This window comes from Schistocerca piceifrons, chromosome 1 (genome assembly GCF_021461385.2).
Source record: "Schistocerca piceifrons isolate TAMUIC-IGC-003096 chromosome 1, iqSchPice1.1, whole genome shotgun sequence".
NCBI lineage: Eukaryota > Metazoa > Arthropoda > Insecta > Orthoptera > Acrididae > Schistocerca > Schistocerca piceifrons.
In genome coordinates this window covers 834769632-834786131 of record NC_060138.1, presented here as the reverse complement: position 1 = coordinate 834786131, position 16500 = coordinate 834769632, and the positions used below count along the sequence as shown (strand labels likewise).

General features: G+C 38.3%; 1 protein-coding gene across 2 annotated transcripts in view; it reads left to right on the top strand.

Moving 5' to 3' along the window:
- The window catches only part of LOC124714699 (eukaryotic translation initiation factor 4E type 2-like), a 48492-nt gene that overhangs the window by 30757 nt on the left and 1235 nt on the right, over positions 1–16500 (top strand). For both annotated transcript variants that reach the window (XM_047243045.1, XM_047243043.1), the window contains exons 4-5: positions 7687–7839; positions 15317–15453. In XM_047243045.1, coding sequence (XP_047099001.1) covers positions 7687–7839; positions 15317–15453 — 290 coding nt within the window. The remainder of the gene's footprint in view (positions 1–7686; positions 7840–15316; positions 15454–16500) is intronic.

The window sequence follows — 16500 nt, the reverse complement described above, 5'->3', positions numbered from 1 at the left end:
GATGTTGCTAACAGAAAATGATGATATGCAGAGAGTGTATAGGAGAATTGAGTTACTTCGATTATAAAGGAAGATGAAAATCTAATAACCATGGTGAATTGTGAAGGCATAGAAGGGAATGGGAGAATACAGGCTCTGCAATAGGATGTGGTAAAATTCAAGACAAGAAAACCTAGGAAAGTTCTGAATGCATCATATCATGGTGTACAGGGATTCTGAAATAAAATAGTGGATTGCAGGGTATACCCACCATCTGTAAATGCAGATTGCAATTTGGCAGTGATGAAGAGTAGGCAAAATTCAGTCATTTGCAGTAACAAATGTATGAAGAAGTAGGATACAAAGTATTGAGGAACGAAGCGTGTTGAAAGATACTGAAGCTATTTGTAATGCAATAATAATACCACTGTAGATAGTGCGGTTGAGAAGAAAATCCATTTGTAAAAGGGGTGACAGGAGTTGAACTGACAAATATAGTTAAGAGAATGGTAATTGTGTTGAGATTGAGGGTAACAGAAGGAATACTTTATTTGATGAATGAAAGAAGAAAATGAAATAATGTTCAGGAGAAGGAAGGTTTTCAGCTTTGTCACTTAGAAATGAAATCATAAGGAAGTTCAAGGAAACTAAAGTGAAACAGCTGCAGAAAAAAATAAACAATTAAAACAGAAATGTCATCAGGATAATTCAGCACACACACAAGTCAAAACAACTTTCACAGAATTACAAATCAAAGGCTTATCCTTAAAAATGTAAAAGTAACTGTAAAGTTAAATGCAGATGAGAGTGGATAAATTGAGGGATTACCTTGTTATGCTGTATGAGTAAGTAGACTGTAGGTAAGGAGAAATGGATGTCAATTTTAAAAACATATGGCACCCATTATTAAGAGTCAGGGGTTTGGTAGAGCTGTGGGGAACTTGTTGTCTAGCAAGGCAGAAAGGATAGATAAAATTATTGTTGAATTTCTAAAATCATTGGGGGAAGTGGCTATGCAGAACCTACAAGGCTGAAGATTATCATCCCAACAAAACATATAACAGCAGGGACAGATAAAAGTGAGAACTATCAAAACGTTGTTGTGACAGTAATAATAAAAAATAAATAAATAAAAAAAATTGAGGATGCCAAATCACTTTATCTTTAGGAAAGATAAAATCTCCAGAAAGGCAGTTCGACATTGTGTGTGATAATGGAAGAAAGAAGAAACAATAACACAGTTCTGTAGAAATTATCAAGCTAGTTTTTTGCAATGTTGAGTGATGTAAAATATTTGAAATCTTCAGAAAATAGGTACGCACTATATGGAAACATGGTGAGGCCACTAAGACAGACCACCTCACGTATGTCAAGAACACGTAAATATTTTAAGGTATAGATTTTGCTTAGCTATAATAAACAATGTGGTGGTTTTGCTTATGATTGTAAATAATGTTTAAAGCTTATAGATGCTGAATTGTGACACTGACTTTATAATAGAACTACATACTTTTTCCCTGGGATTATAAAGAGCCTTCAAAGATAACTTCAGCAACATAGCATTTGTGGAAGTAGGTGACAGTACTGTCAGGAGAAGTGATACCACAAAAATTTGCCCTAGTCTACAAAATATAAGCAAATAAAAAACTATGATAGGGTTTGTGGGATCACTTGGATGTTTTAAGCCCAATGGTCTTTGCTTTGCCACTGTATAGATAAAAAATTTGCTCATGGAGCCACCCGGACATTCACAATGTGTACGAAAAAGTGGATATGCGTTTCGTTTATGACAAATATTGCTGTACTTAAGACCAGCTGTGGAGTTGTAGGCTGAAAAGTATCCTGAATATATCTATTCAAAGTAGCTGTAACTATATTACATCCTTTACACTAGACTAGTAGCATAGCTGGAAGTGCTGGTTGAAGTAGTTTAGCATCATGTTTCCTTCCTGTCATTGTGTGATTTTCTTTGTAGGAAAACATTATTTTATATTTGTACAAATGGCTTCCTGCATATATATTTCAATTTCCTGGTGAGTTTTAATTAATTTTTCTGTTAATGTTCCTTATTATAATTACCTATGTCTTTTCTTGTTTCTCGTACTCCTTTAAACTGAAACTCAATTTTTTCCCTGACTTTTACATAATCATTAAGCATTATATAAAGAAAAGCTATTTTAAATCTTTTCTTGTGGAACAGTGCCGCTGTTACATTTATCTTCAAACGTGTTACTGGCCCTCTTACGGTGCTTGGATTACAATTGATTTTCAATTTAAAAATGTATGTAGATTCATCGTATCTTGAAAAAATATTTATGATTTATTTCTAGTTTTGGAAATTCAGTATTTGTAAAACTTTCTATTTTTTAAAAAAAATTCCCTTGGATTCTTAACTAATACTTAAGCTCTAACAGTTATTGAACTACAATTATTTTTAAAAGAACCTGTACCCATTTTGTCTTTTTGGTTTTGATGTGTTTCTAGCCTTATTCATTAAGGCTTTGTTTGAAATAGTGACACTGTCATGATGATCAGTGAAAAATGAAAGTATGGACCAACTGGAAATGTTCTTTTTTGATCCACATCCTTTGTGAGTATATATCTACACCCAAATTCCCAAGGCTTTGTTTGATGTGTTATAAAGGGAAGATTCTTCAGTTCAAGAATAGTGAATAGAAAGGACAGCTGTTGGTATGCTTTACATTGGCCAAAAATTTTAAAAACCATGAACATTATATAAGATGTATGTGTTAGGAATTAATATCTTCCTTGTCTCATTGTAGAACATCCACAATCATAATTTTAAGGATAAGTCTTTGTGATGTCTGTAACATTTCACTCTTAAACATTGCTTTGGTGACCACCTTTATGCAACAAATGTAAAATTCTTTTCTGAATATCATCAAATGATTGACTTGATGATCCTTTGACTGACTCTCAAAGGTGTTTTAATTGTGGCATTTACTACAAATAAGAACTGAAGGAAGCACTGAAATTTGTTTTTTGTTATGTTGTAAATGTTTCGATTAGTCCATATCTTTGCAGCTGCCACATACTTTTTTCCATGTAAAATAAGCCTATTTTGATAAAGATGTTCCCTCCCCCCACCCCCTATGTACACACTTTTAAATGATATCTTTGTTAAGTTGCTTTGTAGCTGACCTCCCCATTTGTAAATCTTTATTATATAATTTTTGCTTTATACTTTTTAGCTTTTTTTCCATTAAATGTTTTAAGTCGTTGTGTTGTTTTGTCTGGCAGTTGTATTAATAATGTGTGTGCCCTCCAATTCCCTCCTGTTTGCATATATAATTCCATTGTATTCTCATTCTTTTACTCTATGGCTGCAAGATAATGATCATCCTATTTTTGTGTTACTCTGTCTGGCTGTTATAAAATTCGAACTCAACTATTAGAAATAATATTTCGGACTTTTGATCACACTCTTCTGGAATATTTAAGTAACACATTCCTCTGGTGAATTTTCACTTGCTATTCAATTTAGTATTGCACAGCCAAAAGATATCCACTTTGTTCTTATTTATTTCAGTTTCTTAACTGGCCATACACGCCAAATGTTGAATGATGACCAGGTCAGCAGAAACATTGATTGTAATATTACCTCAACCTTTTGGAACCAGAGGTTTCTTCTGGAGATGAGATAGACGGAAAAATGAGGAGGTAAGGTGAAAGATGTCATCTCCAATCCTTAGGATTGACAATCATTCCATGTGGAAACAGCCAGAAATCAGATTGGAATAAAAGATATGTTTGTACCCCATATCTGTGCTAGCCAGAAAACCATTTGGCGAGGAAGCCGGCAGATTATGGTCCCTGTTTTAGCCATTATTCTGAGTTTGTGCTGTGCATACTTCTACTGCTCCGTTTTGATATCAGTGCATAGCTTCAGAAAATTCATGTCAGAGGAAAGTTTATAATCTGCTACTCATATTCTCTCTCTTTCATTGAACATAATGTACCACATGGAACTGCAGTCAGTATTAAAACTTAAACAGCTGTTAAGTTTTTTTTTATTTGAAGCGTCAAGGATGTTTTTATCTGACATGTGAAAAAGGCATAGTACACAGTGGAAGTGAATTTGTGCAGTTCACAACACACCAGCACATAGCAGTCACGTATCGATACCTAAGCTCAACTCCTAGTAAAGTTCATGAAGGAATTTTGGCATGTAGCAGAATGGTATGAGCAAGCTTTTAATGGTGTCAGTTGATTTTTCTCCACAACAGTAACTTTCATCCAGAGACGATCTCTCTTTATTGTTACACCTCCCTCGCCAATGCACAGCCGCCATACCAGTCATTATCTTCACATAATTTTGTCTCAGTACTTAATGCTCACTTATATTTTAATCAAAATTTGATCCATATATTAACAATAATCACTTTCGTCAGCTGTTTGCTTATGGAGAAATTGAGAGTCAAGACTCTCTCCCTCTCCTCCCTCTCCCCGACTGCAGATATTCCAGACACCCTGTAATTTATTTGCTGCTGCTTTGTCCCTTTTATAATCTTTCCAGTAACCAATAGTTGCACCTCTTTTATTTTATTTGCTTGTCTACACATGTCAAAGACCAATAATGTACCCCACTTTCACAGAAGAAACTCCATGCAGTGATGCTTTACTGAATATATTAGACAGCACTGCAAATTTACGTATTGTAAAACTTCCTCACAGTGTTCTTGGGAGTTTATAAATATGTATCAATCAGTCAGAATATATCCTAGTAAATTTGGTAGCCAGAAAATCAACTGGAGTTAATGACCATATCTGTCAAACCTGTTTATCAGATTTGGATGTTGTGGCATGTGTCTGCAAATATAGTCATCTGCTTTGAAGCTTCATTTGTAAGAATGTGTGATGAATGGAGTGGTGTGAAATGCAGTGTCATCCATAGAATTATAGTTTGTAGCCTGTTTTACAACAGGTTATCTTATTCTAGGATACAGTGTTTGCAAGACTTTATATTCCTGAATGAAGTATGGACGGTTATCTTCTGCTAACAATTTTATTCCATATACTTACTACTCATTGCATCATAAGTGCATGACATATAGTAAAAAGTAAGTTTTTTTTGTGCAGATACTTTGTAGACATCATCATTTATGTTTATATATGACCTTGGCTGAGTTTTGTGCCCCTTTCTGTAATAGTTCATTACTCGATGGATATTCTGCAGTATGGTTTACTTCGGCAAAGGAATAGTGAGTGCAAAGTTAAGTTAAGCTCTGGATGAGGTACCTTATGTGCAAATTCAAATACAAGGTGAAAAATTAGAATTACACCATTGAATGTCCTGAGACCACTGCAAAACCAACTTGCATGTGTCACAAAGCCATCATATTTCAATTTTTTTTCTAACATATAGAAAGATATGTTGTCACTCAGTGTTCATAACTATGTTCCTGATTTTATCCTATTGCTTAGTAATTCCTTTCCCTTTGAAATCCCCTCGTCAATCCCAAAGCTTGGGGTAACATAGTCTCTTAGTATTTCATGTGAATCTTCTTGGGTGTCTGATACAGACAAATTTTAGGTTAAAACATATATTCTCAGGATAATGTAATTGTAAGTATAATCACAAAGAAGACATGGAAAGTTCTGGCAGAATGTAAATACACTGTAAAGTCACATTAATGTAACTATCTATCAAAAACCTGAATATTTATCTTTTACAGTGCGGACTCCTGCGAGACATGCAGGGAGAGATTCGATGAGGTTCTGTAAGGTACCGACAGGGATGGGGTGCCATGCTGATGCCATTGCTGTGGCCAACTAGGCTAGGTTTCTCGGTTGAAGATCCATGGCCCAAATGGCCTGATCAAGGTGGTCCCACAGATACTTGGTGGGGTTTAAATCCAGGGAGTTTGGGGGCTAGAAAAGTACAGTAAACTCATCCTGGTGCTTTTCAATTGATGCACATATACTGCAAGCTGTGTGTGACATTGCATTGCCCTGCTTGGTGATGACATTGTGCCTGGGAAAAACAAATAGTAGTGGTGGACACATTCCCCAAGGAAAGCAGCATACTTGTATTGTTCCATCGCCCAGGGAATGCCCTCTGGCCAGGATCCTTTCTATGGCTGTTGCAGGGTGTTTGCTTCCAGGCATTTCACGCTGTGCATGCCAACAACCATCCATGCGATGGAGCATGAAACATGATTCATCTGAAAAGCCCATCTGTTGCCACTCAGTGGATGTATAGTTGAGATCTGGTGTACAAACTCCAGCCTTTGTCACTGATGAATAGCAGTCAGTATGGGTGCTTGAATTGGTCACCTGCTGCTGAGGCTTATACGCAGCAATGTTCGCAATACTGTCAATAAGGCCACACTGTTGGTACCCCTTAGTTCATGTGGGCAATCAGTTTCTCAACTGTTGCACTTATAGTCGCCCATACGTATTTCCGCAACTGTTGTTCAGCCCTGTCATCTATGGCTCATAATGCACTACAGTTGCCTCGCTCCAGTTTCGGATATTGCCATTTTGCCATGCGTGGTATACTTTAACCATGGTACCACACAAATAGCTAAAAACTTAACCATTTTAGAAATGGTTCTACCCTTGCCCGAAAGCTAGTGATCATGCTCTTTAGGACATCAGATAAATTGCTCCATTTCCACATTACGACAATGAGTGCACTGTTTTCCATGCCTCTCAACATGCTTTATACACCCTCCACTGCTGGTGCTGTCACCTGTCATCTGAGAGTGGTTATTGCACATTGATGCCGAACATAGGTGATATTCACATTAAGATGACTGAACAGTGTAATTTAGAAGTGAAGCTAACAACTCGTCAAATAACAGGCACATGGAGTTGTAGTCATACAAAAATCTAGTGGTGTTCTCATTATTTCTTGCATGCGTGTTAGTGGCTCAATGCTCCTACTGTTTGGCAAGTTGTTACATGCACTCCTAAATTATTAACTATACTTATAGTTGAAATGATGTTGAAGGTTACATAAAACTGAAAGTATTTTCAAAAGTTCTTTTGTGTTCAGTTTTGTGAAATTGCGTACTCCTTGCTGAAACCTACCACATTTCAGTACTTAAATTTTTTTCATGAATTATATGTTTGATTTACAAGGCATTTCTGGAAAGAAAATATTGCTTTTCAAACCAAGATTTTTACAAGAAAGAGCTTTTCTTAAACTGTTTTTCTACATAGTTGCCACCGTTGTTAAGACATTTGTCTTAGTGAGAAATAAACTTTTCTATGCTCTCTTCATAAAATGATACCATGCACCTTCTGATTACTGCTTGTTCTTGATCTCAAAATGTGATTTTGAAGGAAGACACTTTTACAGCAATGACAATGCAAAAAAATGTTCAGCAGTGGCTGCCTCCACTGGTAACATCTTTCTATGAAGAGGGCATTGAAAAGTCTGTTTGATGCTATGATAAATGTCGGAACAATTATGGGCACCATGTAGAAAAATAGTTTAAGAAATTTTATTTCTTGTAAATATAAATTTTGGTTGAAAAAAGGACTTTGAGTTTTTCCCGAAAGAGTCTTACGTTCTGGATATGCCTCATATAATTTTAATGAGGCTTTTTCTTCTATGTGCAGCATAGATATTATTGTATTATTCTAAGAAACTGCTATCAAGGAATATAATTTTGTTAGGCACTAACTATTTGCTATTGGCATCCTGTGAAATATTATGATGAGACCACTCTTCCGCAGGATGAAGCAAATCGAAATGGTGGAAAGTGGGTTGTCAGGCTGAGGAAAGGAATTGTTTCACGTTGTTGGGAGAACTTAGTACTTGCCATGTTGGGAGAGCAGTTTATGGTTGGAGAAGAAATATGTGGTGCTGTGGTTTCCATTAGGTTTCAGGTACTGTGTTACTTTTAGTTTTATTGAAATTACTATTCTTTTAGCCCTGATAGTAACATTAATGATAAATGAGGCAAACTGACATAATGTAAACACTTTTCAGCAGGAACTGTCACCTCTGATAAGAGTGCAGCAGAGATTAAGTTTATTATTAATAATAATAATTTTAATAATAATAATAATACAAAAATCTTCTTTAATAACTGAAATTTTAACACCTCTAAATCTCATTTCTAAAGAAAAATGTAATTTCAAGAGTGAGGGAATGGTGCTTCTTTGGAGGAAATAGAAGGACCATTCTAGAAGTTCGGAGCTGATAGTAATGCGAATTTCTGCTTTACCAAAGGCTTAGCATCAGATATTCTCAATATATGCCATGAGAAACTAAATTATAACCAGAATGAAACTAGTGCTGCTACTTGTGTAGTTAATTAAACTTAACTGCATGCCTAAGCTAACAACAACCTAAGTTATTGTGTGGGAATTATCTGTTGGAGGAACATTGATTAGTGTCTCATGATCACACAGTGAGAAAGAGTGTGTACATGTGTAGTCATAAACATAGTGCACATACAAAATATAGAATTTCATGGCAGTTTAGTCTTGGCAGGCAGTGGGTTTTTTTTTTTTTGTGTGTGTGTGTGTGTGTGTGTGTGTGTGTGTGTGTGTATGCGCGCGCGCGCACGCCTGCCTTTTTATGATACTGTTAGAATTTCAAACAGCCATTAATCGAAGCTCTACATCTCCATACTCTGCAAACCTCATTAAAGTGCACGGCATTCATTGTACCATGTATTGGTTTCTTCTCAATCTGTTCGTGAATGGAGTGGAAGAATTACTACTTAAATGCCTCTGTTCGTGTTGGTAATTAGTCTAATCATTTTCATTGAAGTCCTTGTGGGTGTCTGACTGCATCGTATGCAATAAAAAAATACCAATGTTTGGGCTGCTATTGCAGGCAGCCTACATTTTGTGCTACCTAATGGAGAAAAATTTAGGAGGCTGTAGTGTGTTCCTAGATTCTTCGCTCAGTGTTGATGCTTGAAATTTTGTAATTTGTAGGCGTGTGTGAGATACTCGGCATCTGTCTTCAGACGTCTGCAACTTCAAGTTTTTCAGTATTTCTGTGATACCATCTCATGGATCAAACAGGTCTGTTACTATTTGTGCTGCCCTTCTTTCTATATATTCAGCTTCCCCTATTAGACCTATTTGGTGAGAGTCCCACACACTAGAGCAACATTCTAGGTTGGGCACACAGCTGTATAATCTCCTTTTTAGACAGTTTTTCCCATTGTTCTGCCACATGCTTCATCCACAAATGAACCTATATGATTATTCAATTTCATGTCCAAACAAATTGTAACACAGAGGTTTTTGAAGTAGTTGACAGATTACAATTGTGACCTGTCGATATTGTTGTAATAAGATTCTACATTTTTGCACTTTGTGAAATTCAGAATTTTACATTTTTGAAATGCCACAAAAAGCAAAAGCGACCATGTACAACACCGATTTCCTACCAATCCTAACATATGGTGTAGAAACAAGTACCCTAGTAAACAAAGACCTCAGCAGAACTCGGGCAACAAGAATGAGATTCATTACAACTTTGAACCAAACAACTAGAAAGGACAAAATCAGGAATGAGGTGAACAGAAAAGCAGCTGGTATTGAGGTTCCTATTACCAGTGTCATAAAGTAGTTCAGGCTCCAGTGGTATGGGTGCATAATGAGAATGAACAGCATGACATTTTTCAACATTTAAAGCAGGTTGGCCATCTTTGCACCACTTCGAAATCTTATAAAGATTGCAGGGACTGCAGTAGCAAGCAGTCAAAATAACTTCTATACATCTAAAAGGTAGAAGGAATATGAAGCTTTCGTTTTCTAAAGCAGATGACTGCCACATGTTAGATTGCTGTGATGCAGACTAGGCCAGAAATTCTGAAGACAGACAGTTGACCTCTGAAAATCAGTTTAAATTTCTAGGAGTAGTGATATCCTGACCAAGTAAGAAACAGCTAGCAGTAGCCTTATCCAAATCTGAGCCAGAATGTATGGCCCTTATCTCAGTGTGTCAGGAGTCTCTCTCTCTCTCTCTCTCTCTCTCTCTCTCTCTCTCTCTCTCTCAAAAACTTTCAGGAAACATTCCTCACACACAAATAAAGAAAAGATGTTATGTGGACATGTGTCTGGAAACGCTTAATTTCCATGTTAGAGCTCATTTTAGTTTCGTCAGTATGTACTGTACTTCCTCGATTCAAATTGAAGGAAGGTAATGTTGACTTCGGTGCTTATGTTGACATGAGACTCATTGCTCTACAGTACTTAACATCAAGCAGATCAGTACGTAGCATCAACAGGTTAGTGTTCATCACGAACGTGGTTTTGCAGTCAGTGCAATGTTTACAAATGCGGAGTTGGCAGATGCCCATTTGATATATGGATTAGCACGGGGCAATAGCCGTGGCGCGGTACGTTTGTATCGAGACAGTTTTCCAGAACGAAGGTGTCCCGACAGGAAGATGTTCGAAGCAATTGATCGGCGTCTTAGGGAGCACGGAACCTTCCAGCCTATGACTCGCGACTGGGGAAGACCTAGAATGACGAGGACACCTGCAATGGACGAGGCAATTCTTCGTGCAGTTAATGATAACCCTAATGTCAGCGTCAGAGATGTTGCTGCTGTACAAGGTAACGTTGACCACGTCACTGTATGGAGAGTGCTACGGGAGAACCAGTTGTTTCCGTACCATGTACAGTGTGTGCAGGCACTATCAGCAACTGGCTGGCCTCCACGGGTACACTTAAGCGAATGGTTCATCCAACAATGTGTCAATCCTCATTTCAGTGCAAATGTTCTCTTTACGGATGAGGCTTCATTCCAACGTGATCAAATTGTAAATTTTCACAATCAACATGTGTGGGCTGATGAGAATCCGCACGCAATTGTGCAATCACGTCAACAGATTTTCTGTGAACGTTTGGGCAGGCATTGTTGGTGATGTCTTGATTGGGCCCCACGTTCTTCCACCTACGCTCAATGGAGCACGTTATCATGATTTCATATGGGATACTCTACTGTGCTGCTAGAACACATGCCTTTACAAGTACGACGCAACATATGGTTCATGCACGATGGAGCTCCTGCACATTTCAGTCGAAGTGTTCATATGCTTCTCAACAACAGATTCGGTGACCGATGGATTGGTAGAGGTAGACCAATTCCATGGCCTCCACGCTCTCCTGACCTCAACCCTCTAGACTTACATTTATGGGGGCATTTGAAAGCTCTTGTCTACGCAATCCCCGGTACCAAATGTAGAGACTCTTCGTGCTCGTATTGTGGACAGCTGTGATACAATACGCCATTCTCCAGGGCTGCATCAGCGCATCAGGGATTCCATGCGACGGAGGGTGGATGCACGTATCCTCGCTAACAGAGGACATTTTGAACATTTCCTGTAACAGTGTTTGAAGTCATCCTGGTACATTCTGTTGGTGTGTGTTTCTATTCCACGATTAATGTGATTTGAAGAGAAGTAATAAAATGAGCTCTAACATGGAAAATAAGCATTTCCTGACACATGTCCACATAACAAAAAACAAAGATGATGTAACTTACCAAACGAAAGCGTTGGCATGTTGATAGACACACACACACACACACACACACACACACACACACACACACACACACACACAAATTCAAGCTTTCGCAACCAATGGTTGCTTCATCAGGAAAGACGAAAGGATGTGGGTTTTAAGGGAGAGGGTAAGGAGTCATTCCAATCCCGGGAGCAGAAAGACTTACCTTAGGGGGAAAAAAGGACAGGTATACACTCTCTCGCTCGCGCGCGCACGCCCAGAGAGAGAGAGAGAGAGAGAGAGAGAGAGAGAGAGAGAGAGAGAGAGAGATCCATCCGCACATATACAGACACAAGCAGACATTTGTAAAGACAAGGAGTTTGGGCAGAGATGTCAGTCGAGGCGGAAGTACAGAGGCAAAGATGTTGTTGAAGGACAGGTGAGGTATGAGTGGCGGCAACTTGAAATTAGCGGAGTTTGAGGCCTGGAGGGTAACGGGAAGAGAGGATTAACTGAAGGGCAAGTTCCCATCTCCGGAGTTCTGACAGGTTGGTGTTAGTGGGAAGTATCCAGGTAACCTGGACGGTGTAACACTGTGCCAAGATGTGCTGGCTGTGCATCAAGGCATGTTTAGCCACAGGGTGATCCTCATTACCAACAAACACTGTCTGCCTGTGTCCATTCATGCGAATGGAGAGTTTGTTGCTGGTCATTCCCACATAGAAAGCTTCACAGTGTAGGCAGGTCAGTTGGTAAATCACGTGGGTGTTTTCACACGATCAAAGGCAGAGCCACGTGTGAAAGCACCCACGTGATTTACGGCCAGCACATCTTGGCACAGTGTTACACCATCCAGGTTATCTGGATACTTCCCACTGACACCAACCTATCAGAACTCCGGTGATGGGAACTTGCCCTTCAATATATTCTCTCTTCCCATTACCCACCAAGCCTCAACCTCCGCTAATTTCAAGTTGCTGCTGCTCGTACCTTACCTGTCATTCAACATCTTTGCCTCTGTACTTCCGCCTCAACTGACATCTCTGCCCAACCTCTTTGCATTTACGTGTGTGTGTGTGTGTGTGTGTGTGTGTGTGTGTGTGTGTGTGTGTGTGTGTGTGTGTGCGCGCGCGCCTGCCTGTCCTTTTCCCCCCCTAAGGCCGGTATTACACTATCAAATTTCTTTGTCCAATATCTTTGTCAAAGATATTTGATAGTGTAATAGGGACTTTGTCAAATGTCGTCCAATATTTGATCAAATCTAGGACCTCGCTGTATATTTGATCAAAGAAACCGCTTGTCTTCTGTTCACTGCAATGTGACATGTTACCACATGGAGCGCTAGCATTGCTGCAGCGTTCTGTCATCTGTAGTGTTTTTATAACCATTGCCGGTAAATACAATTGGTGTGTGCCGACAACTACAAAATTAAGAGAGATGTCTGAATCTGATGATGCGCTTTAGAACGTGAGGCACCCTGAATACAAAAATAGATTAAGAAGATTGGAGACCTAACCTAACCTAACATAACCCTCTCCTGTAGCAAGGAATCGGAGTGTTATAGTGAGCCTGTCTTCTGAAGATGTAGCAGTTCTTAAGTGAATATTGTGCTTTGTGATATGAGGATACACTTCATTGAGCATTGAGCACATACAGAAATGTATGCTCATCCATTCTTAAGTAATTTATGTACGACTTGACGTCTTCCACTGTAAGCTCAAGTAACAAGTTTTGTTGAATGCTTTTATCGTGTCGTCGTAAAACCCACGGCTTCACCCAAATTAGATTAGTTTTTCGTTCCATATATCCGTGCTGAGGAGATCCTCGTGGATGTGGAACATGTCCTTTTTTTTTTAAAAAAAAGGCTGAAATAACGATACTAATGGTATGGACAAATACAATACATCATTTGTTTCTAGTAAAAATTTCGCCAATGGAGTAGAAGGAGTTGGCCAGTAGTAAGTCTTTCAGGTTCCTTTTGAACTGGTCTTTATTTCTAACTAAATTTTTTATGTTTCCTGGCAAATTATTGAAGATGAGTGTTCCTGAGTAGTGGACCCCTTTTTGAACTAAAGTGCTTTTAAGTCCTTGTGCAGATCATTTTTGTTCCTGGTATTGTATGTATAAACTGAGTTGTTTGTTGGAAAAAGAGGTATATTATTTACGACAAATTTCATTAAGAAGTAAATATACTGAGATGCAGTAGTTAGTATACCCAGTTCTTTGAAGAGGTTTCTGCAGGAGGTCCGTGAATTTACTCCACAAATAATACGTATTACACACTTTTGGACCTTGAAAACTTTTGTTTGACTTCAAGATTTACCCCAAAATATTATCCCATATGACATTATGGAATGAAAGTATGCAAGCTTTTTTATTTTTACGTTGCCTATGTCTGCTAACACTCGAATTGCAAATACAGATTTGTTAAGGCCTTTCTGCAGTTCTGTGGTGTGCTCCTCCCAACTGAATTTATTATCAAGTTGTAATCCCAGGACTTTTAAGACTGTCAACCTCGTGTGTATGGTTCCATTTTCTCCCCCCACTTCTTTTCCACATGTGCAAACAATGCAATTGGTGTACGTAGAACTGCTGCGGTTAATAACAAGTTGTTGTCAGCCATCTTGAACTTTGACGAAAAATTTGATGACAGTGTAATACCCCTTGTAGCGCTACGTCAAAGATCTTTGTCAAATATATTGGACGGAATATTGGATCACATCTTTGATCAAACCTTTGACAAAGAAATTTGATAGTGTAATACCGGCCTAAGATAAGTCTTTCAGCTCCCAGGATTGGCATGACTCCTTACCCTCTGCCTTAAAACCCACATCCTTTCGTGTTTCCCTCCCCTCCCCTTCCTTCCTTCTTTCTTGATGAAGCAACCTTCGGTTGCGAAAGCTTGAAATTTGTGTGTGTTTGTGTGTTTTTTATTGTCTCTATCAACACACCAACACTTTCGTTTGGTAAGTTACATCATCTTTGTTTTTATATGTATTTTTCCCACATGGAATGTTTCCCTCTATTATATATAATAGAGGGAAACATTTCACGTGGGAAAAATATATCTAAAAACAAAGATGATGTGACTTACCAAACGAAAGCGCTGGCATGTTGATAGATACACAAACATACACACAAAATTCAAGCTTTCGCAACGAACGGTTGCTTCATCAGGAAAGAGGGAAGGAGAGGGAAAGACGAAAGGATGTGGGTTTTAAAGGAGAGGGTAAGGAGTCATTCCAATCCCGGGAGCGGAAAGACTTACCTGGAAAAAAGGACAGGTATACACTCGTGGATATGTGTGTGTGTGTGTGGGGGGGGGGGTCCTTTTTTCCCACTAAGGTAAGTCTTTCCGCTCCCGGGATTGGAATGACTCCTTACCCTCTCCCTTAAAACCCACATCCTTTCGTCTTTCCCTCTCCTTCCCTCTTTCCTGATGAAGCAACCATTGGTTGCGAAATAGTTGTGAGTTCAGGATCTATGAGTTGCATATTAAAGTGTCTTTTGCATTGCTGTGGTACAACTATGCACTTCCTTTGTTTGTGTAACAGTTCTGTTAATGTGTTTCCACTAACTGTATTAATTCCAATCGGATACCACTCGTAAATTACTGTGCAAACAATAATATAACAAAAGTAGTTTCCTGAAATATAAACACTGTAGTGTGTAATAGCAGTAGACTGCTGTTTTACAAAAGCTGCTACATTAGTTTGTCATAGTAATAATTTTTTCATTTAACTTTAAGGTCTGTACACTGTTTACAATTAATGCTGTTTTGCAGATTTGTTTACGTGAAATTGCTAAATGTCTGAGTAACTTAAATTCTTATACTGTCTGTGATATAAATTTACCTGATCGTTCTAGTTTTCTATTCATGTTACAGGAAGATATTATATCCATTTGGAATAAAACAGCTTCGGATGCAGTTACAACAGGTCGGATAAGAGATACTTTAAAAAGGGTGTTGAATCTTCCTCCAACCACAATATTAGAGTACAAAACTCACAATGACAGTCTGAAGTAAGTATTTGTGACTGGAGGCCCCCCACTTTTTTTCATTCTCTGGTACATGAATGTATCAAGACGCCATTACACTTGTATACTGTCTGTTGTTGCTTGCTTAGTCTGTATGTTGTTAATCAGTGTAAGTGTGAGAAGATAAAATAGAGATATTGTAGAGTGATGTTCTCATAAAACTTGAGTGGTTCCTAACAAAGAGCTCATCTGTACTATGTAGAATACAGCTCCACCAATAACTACAAAACAGGAGGGAAATGATATGAAAAAAACATGAATTGACAATCACTTAACTGTTGCATTTCTTAAAGCTTAGCAGCTTTTACTTACAGTAACTGATTTGACAATATGCTCTCATTAATGTTCTGTGGAGTATTATTTTCTCAGTAGTAATATTGGACATGAAGTATTAGTTATGCAGAAAGGTGTATTAATGATGATTTTGTGTTGTGTTCATGTGGCAAGCTGTTATAGTGTGTCTGACAGATCAACTGTGGGCAGATGAAAATAATTTTTTGGAAGTTAAATTGTTAAAACACCGCTATTTTAATTTCGTAGAGCTATACACTTTTAATGCACTTCCAGTCTTTCAAACACGGAAAATGTCTTCTTTTGTTAACCCATGTACATGTTCCATAACAAATTCTATCAGCTCAAAGCAAGTGATACTGTAACTTGTCTGTTTTTCTAGTTGTCATTTGTATATCTACATCTACGTAGATACTCCACAAGCCACCACATGGTGCATAGCGGAGGGTACCATGTACCACTACTAGTCATTCCCTTCCCTGTTCCACTCACATATAGAATGAGGAAAAAATGACTGTCTGTATGCCTCAGTATGAACCCTAATTACTCATATCTTATCTTCTTGGTCCTTAAGCACAGTGTATGTTACTCGCAGTAGAATTGTTCGGCAGTCAGCTTCAAATGCTGGTTCTCTAAGGAGGAGGACAAGAGACACGTTATTTACAACACAAGACGGCAGTTATAACAGTCGTAGGACAAGGAAGGGAAGCAGTAACTGAGAAGTGACTGAGACAGGGTTGT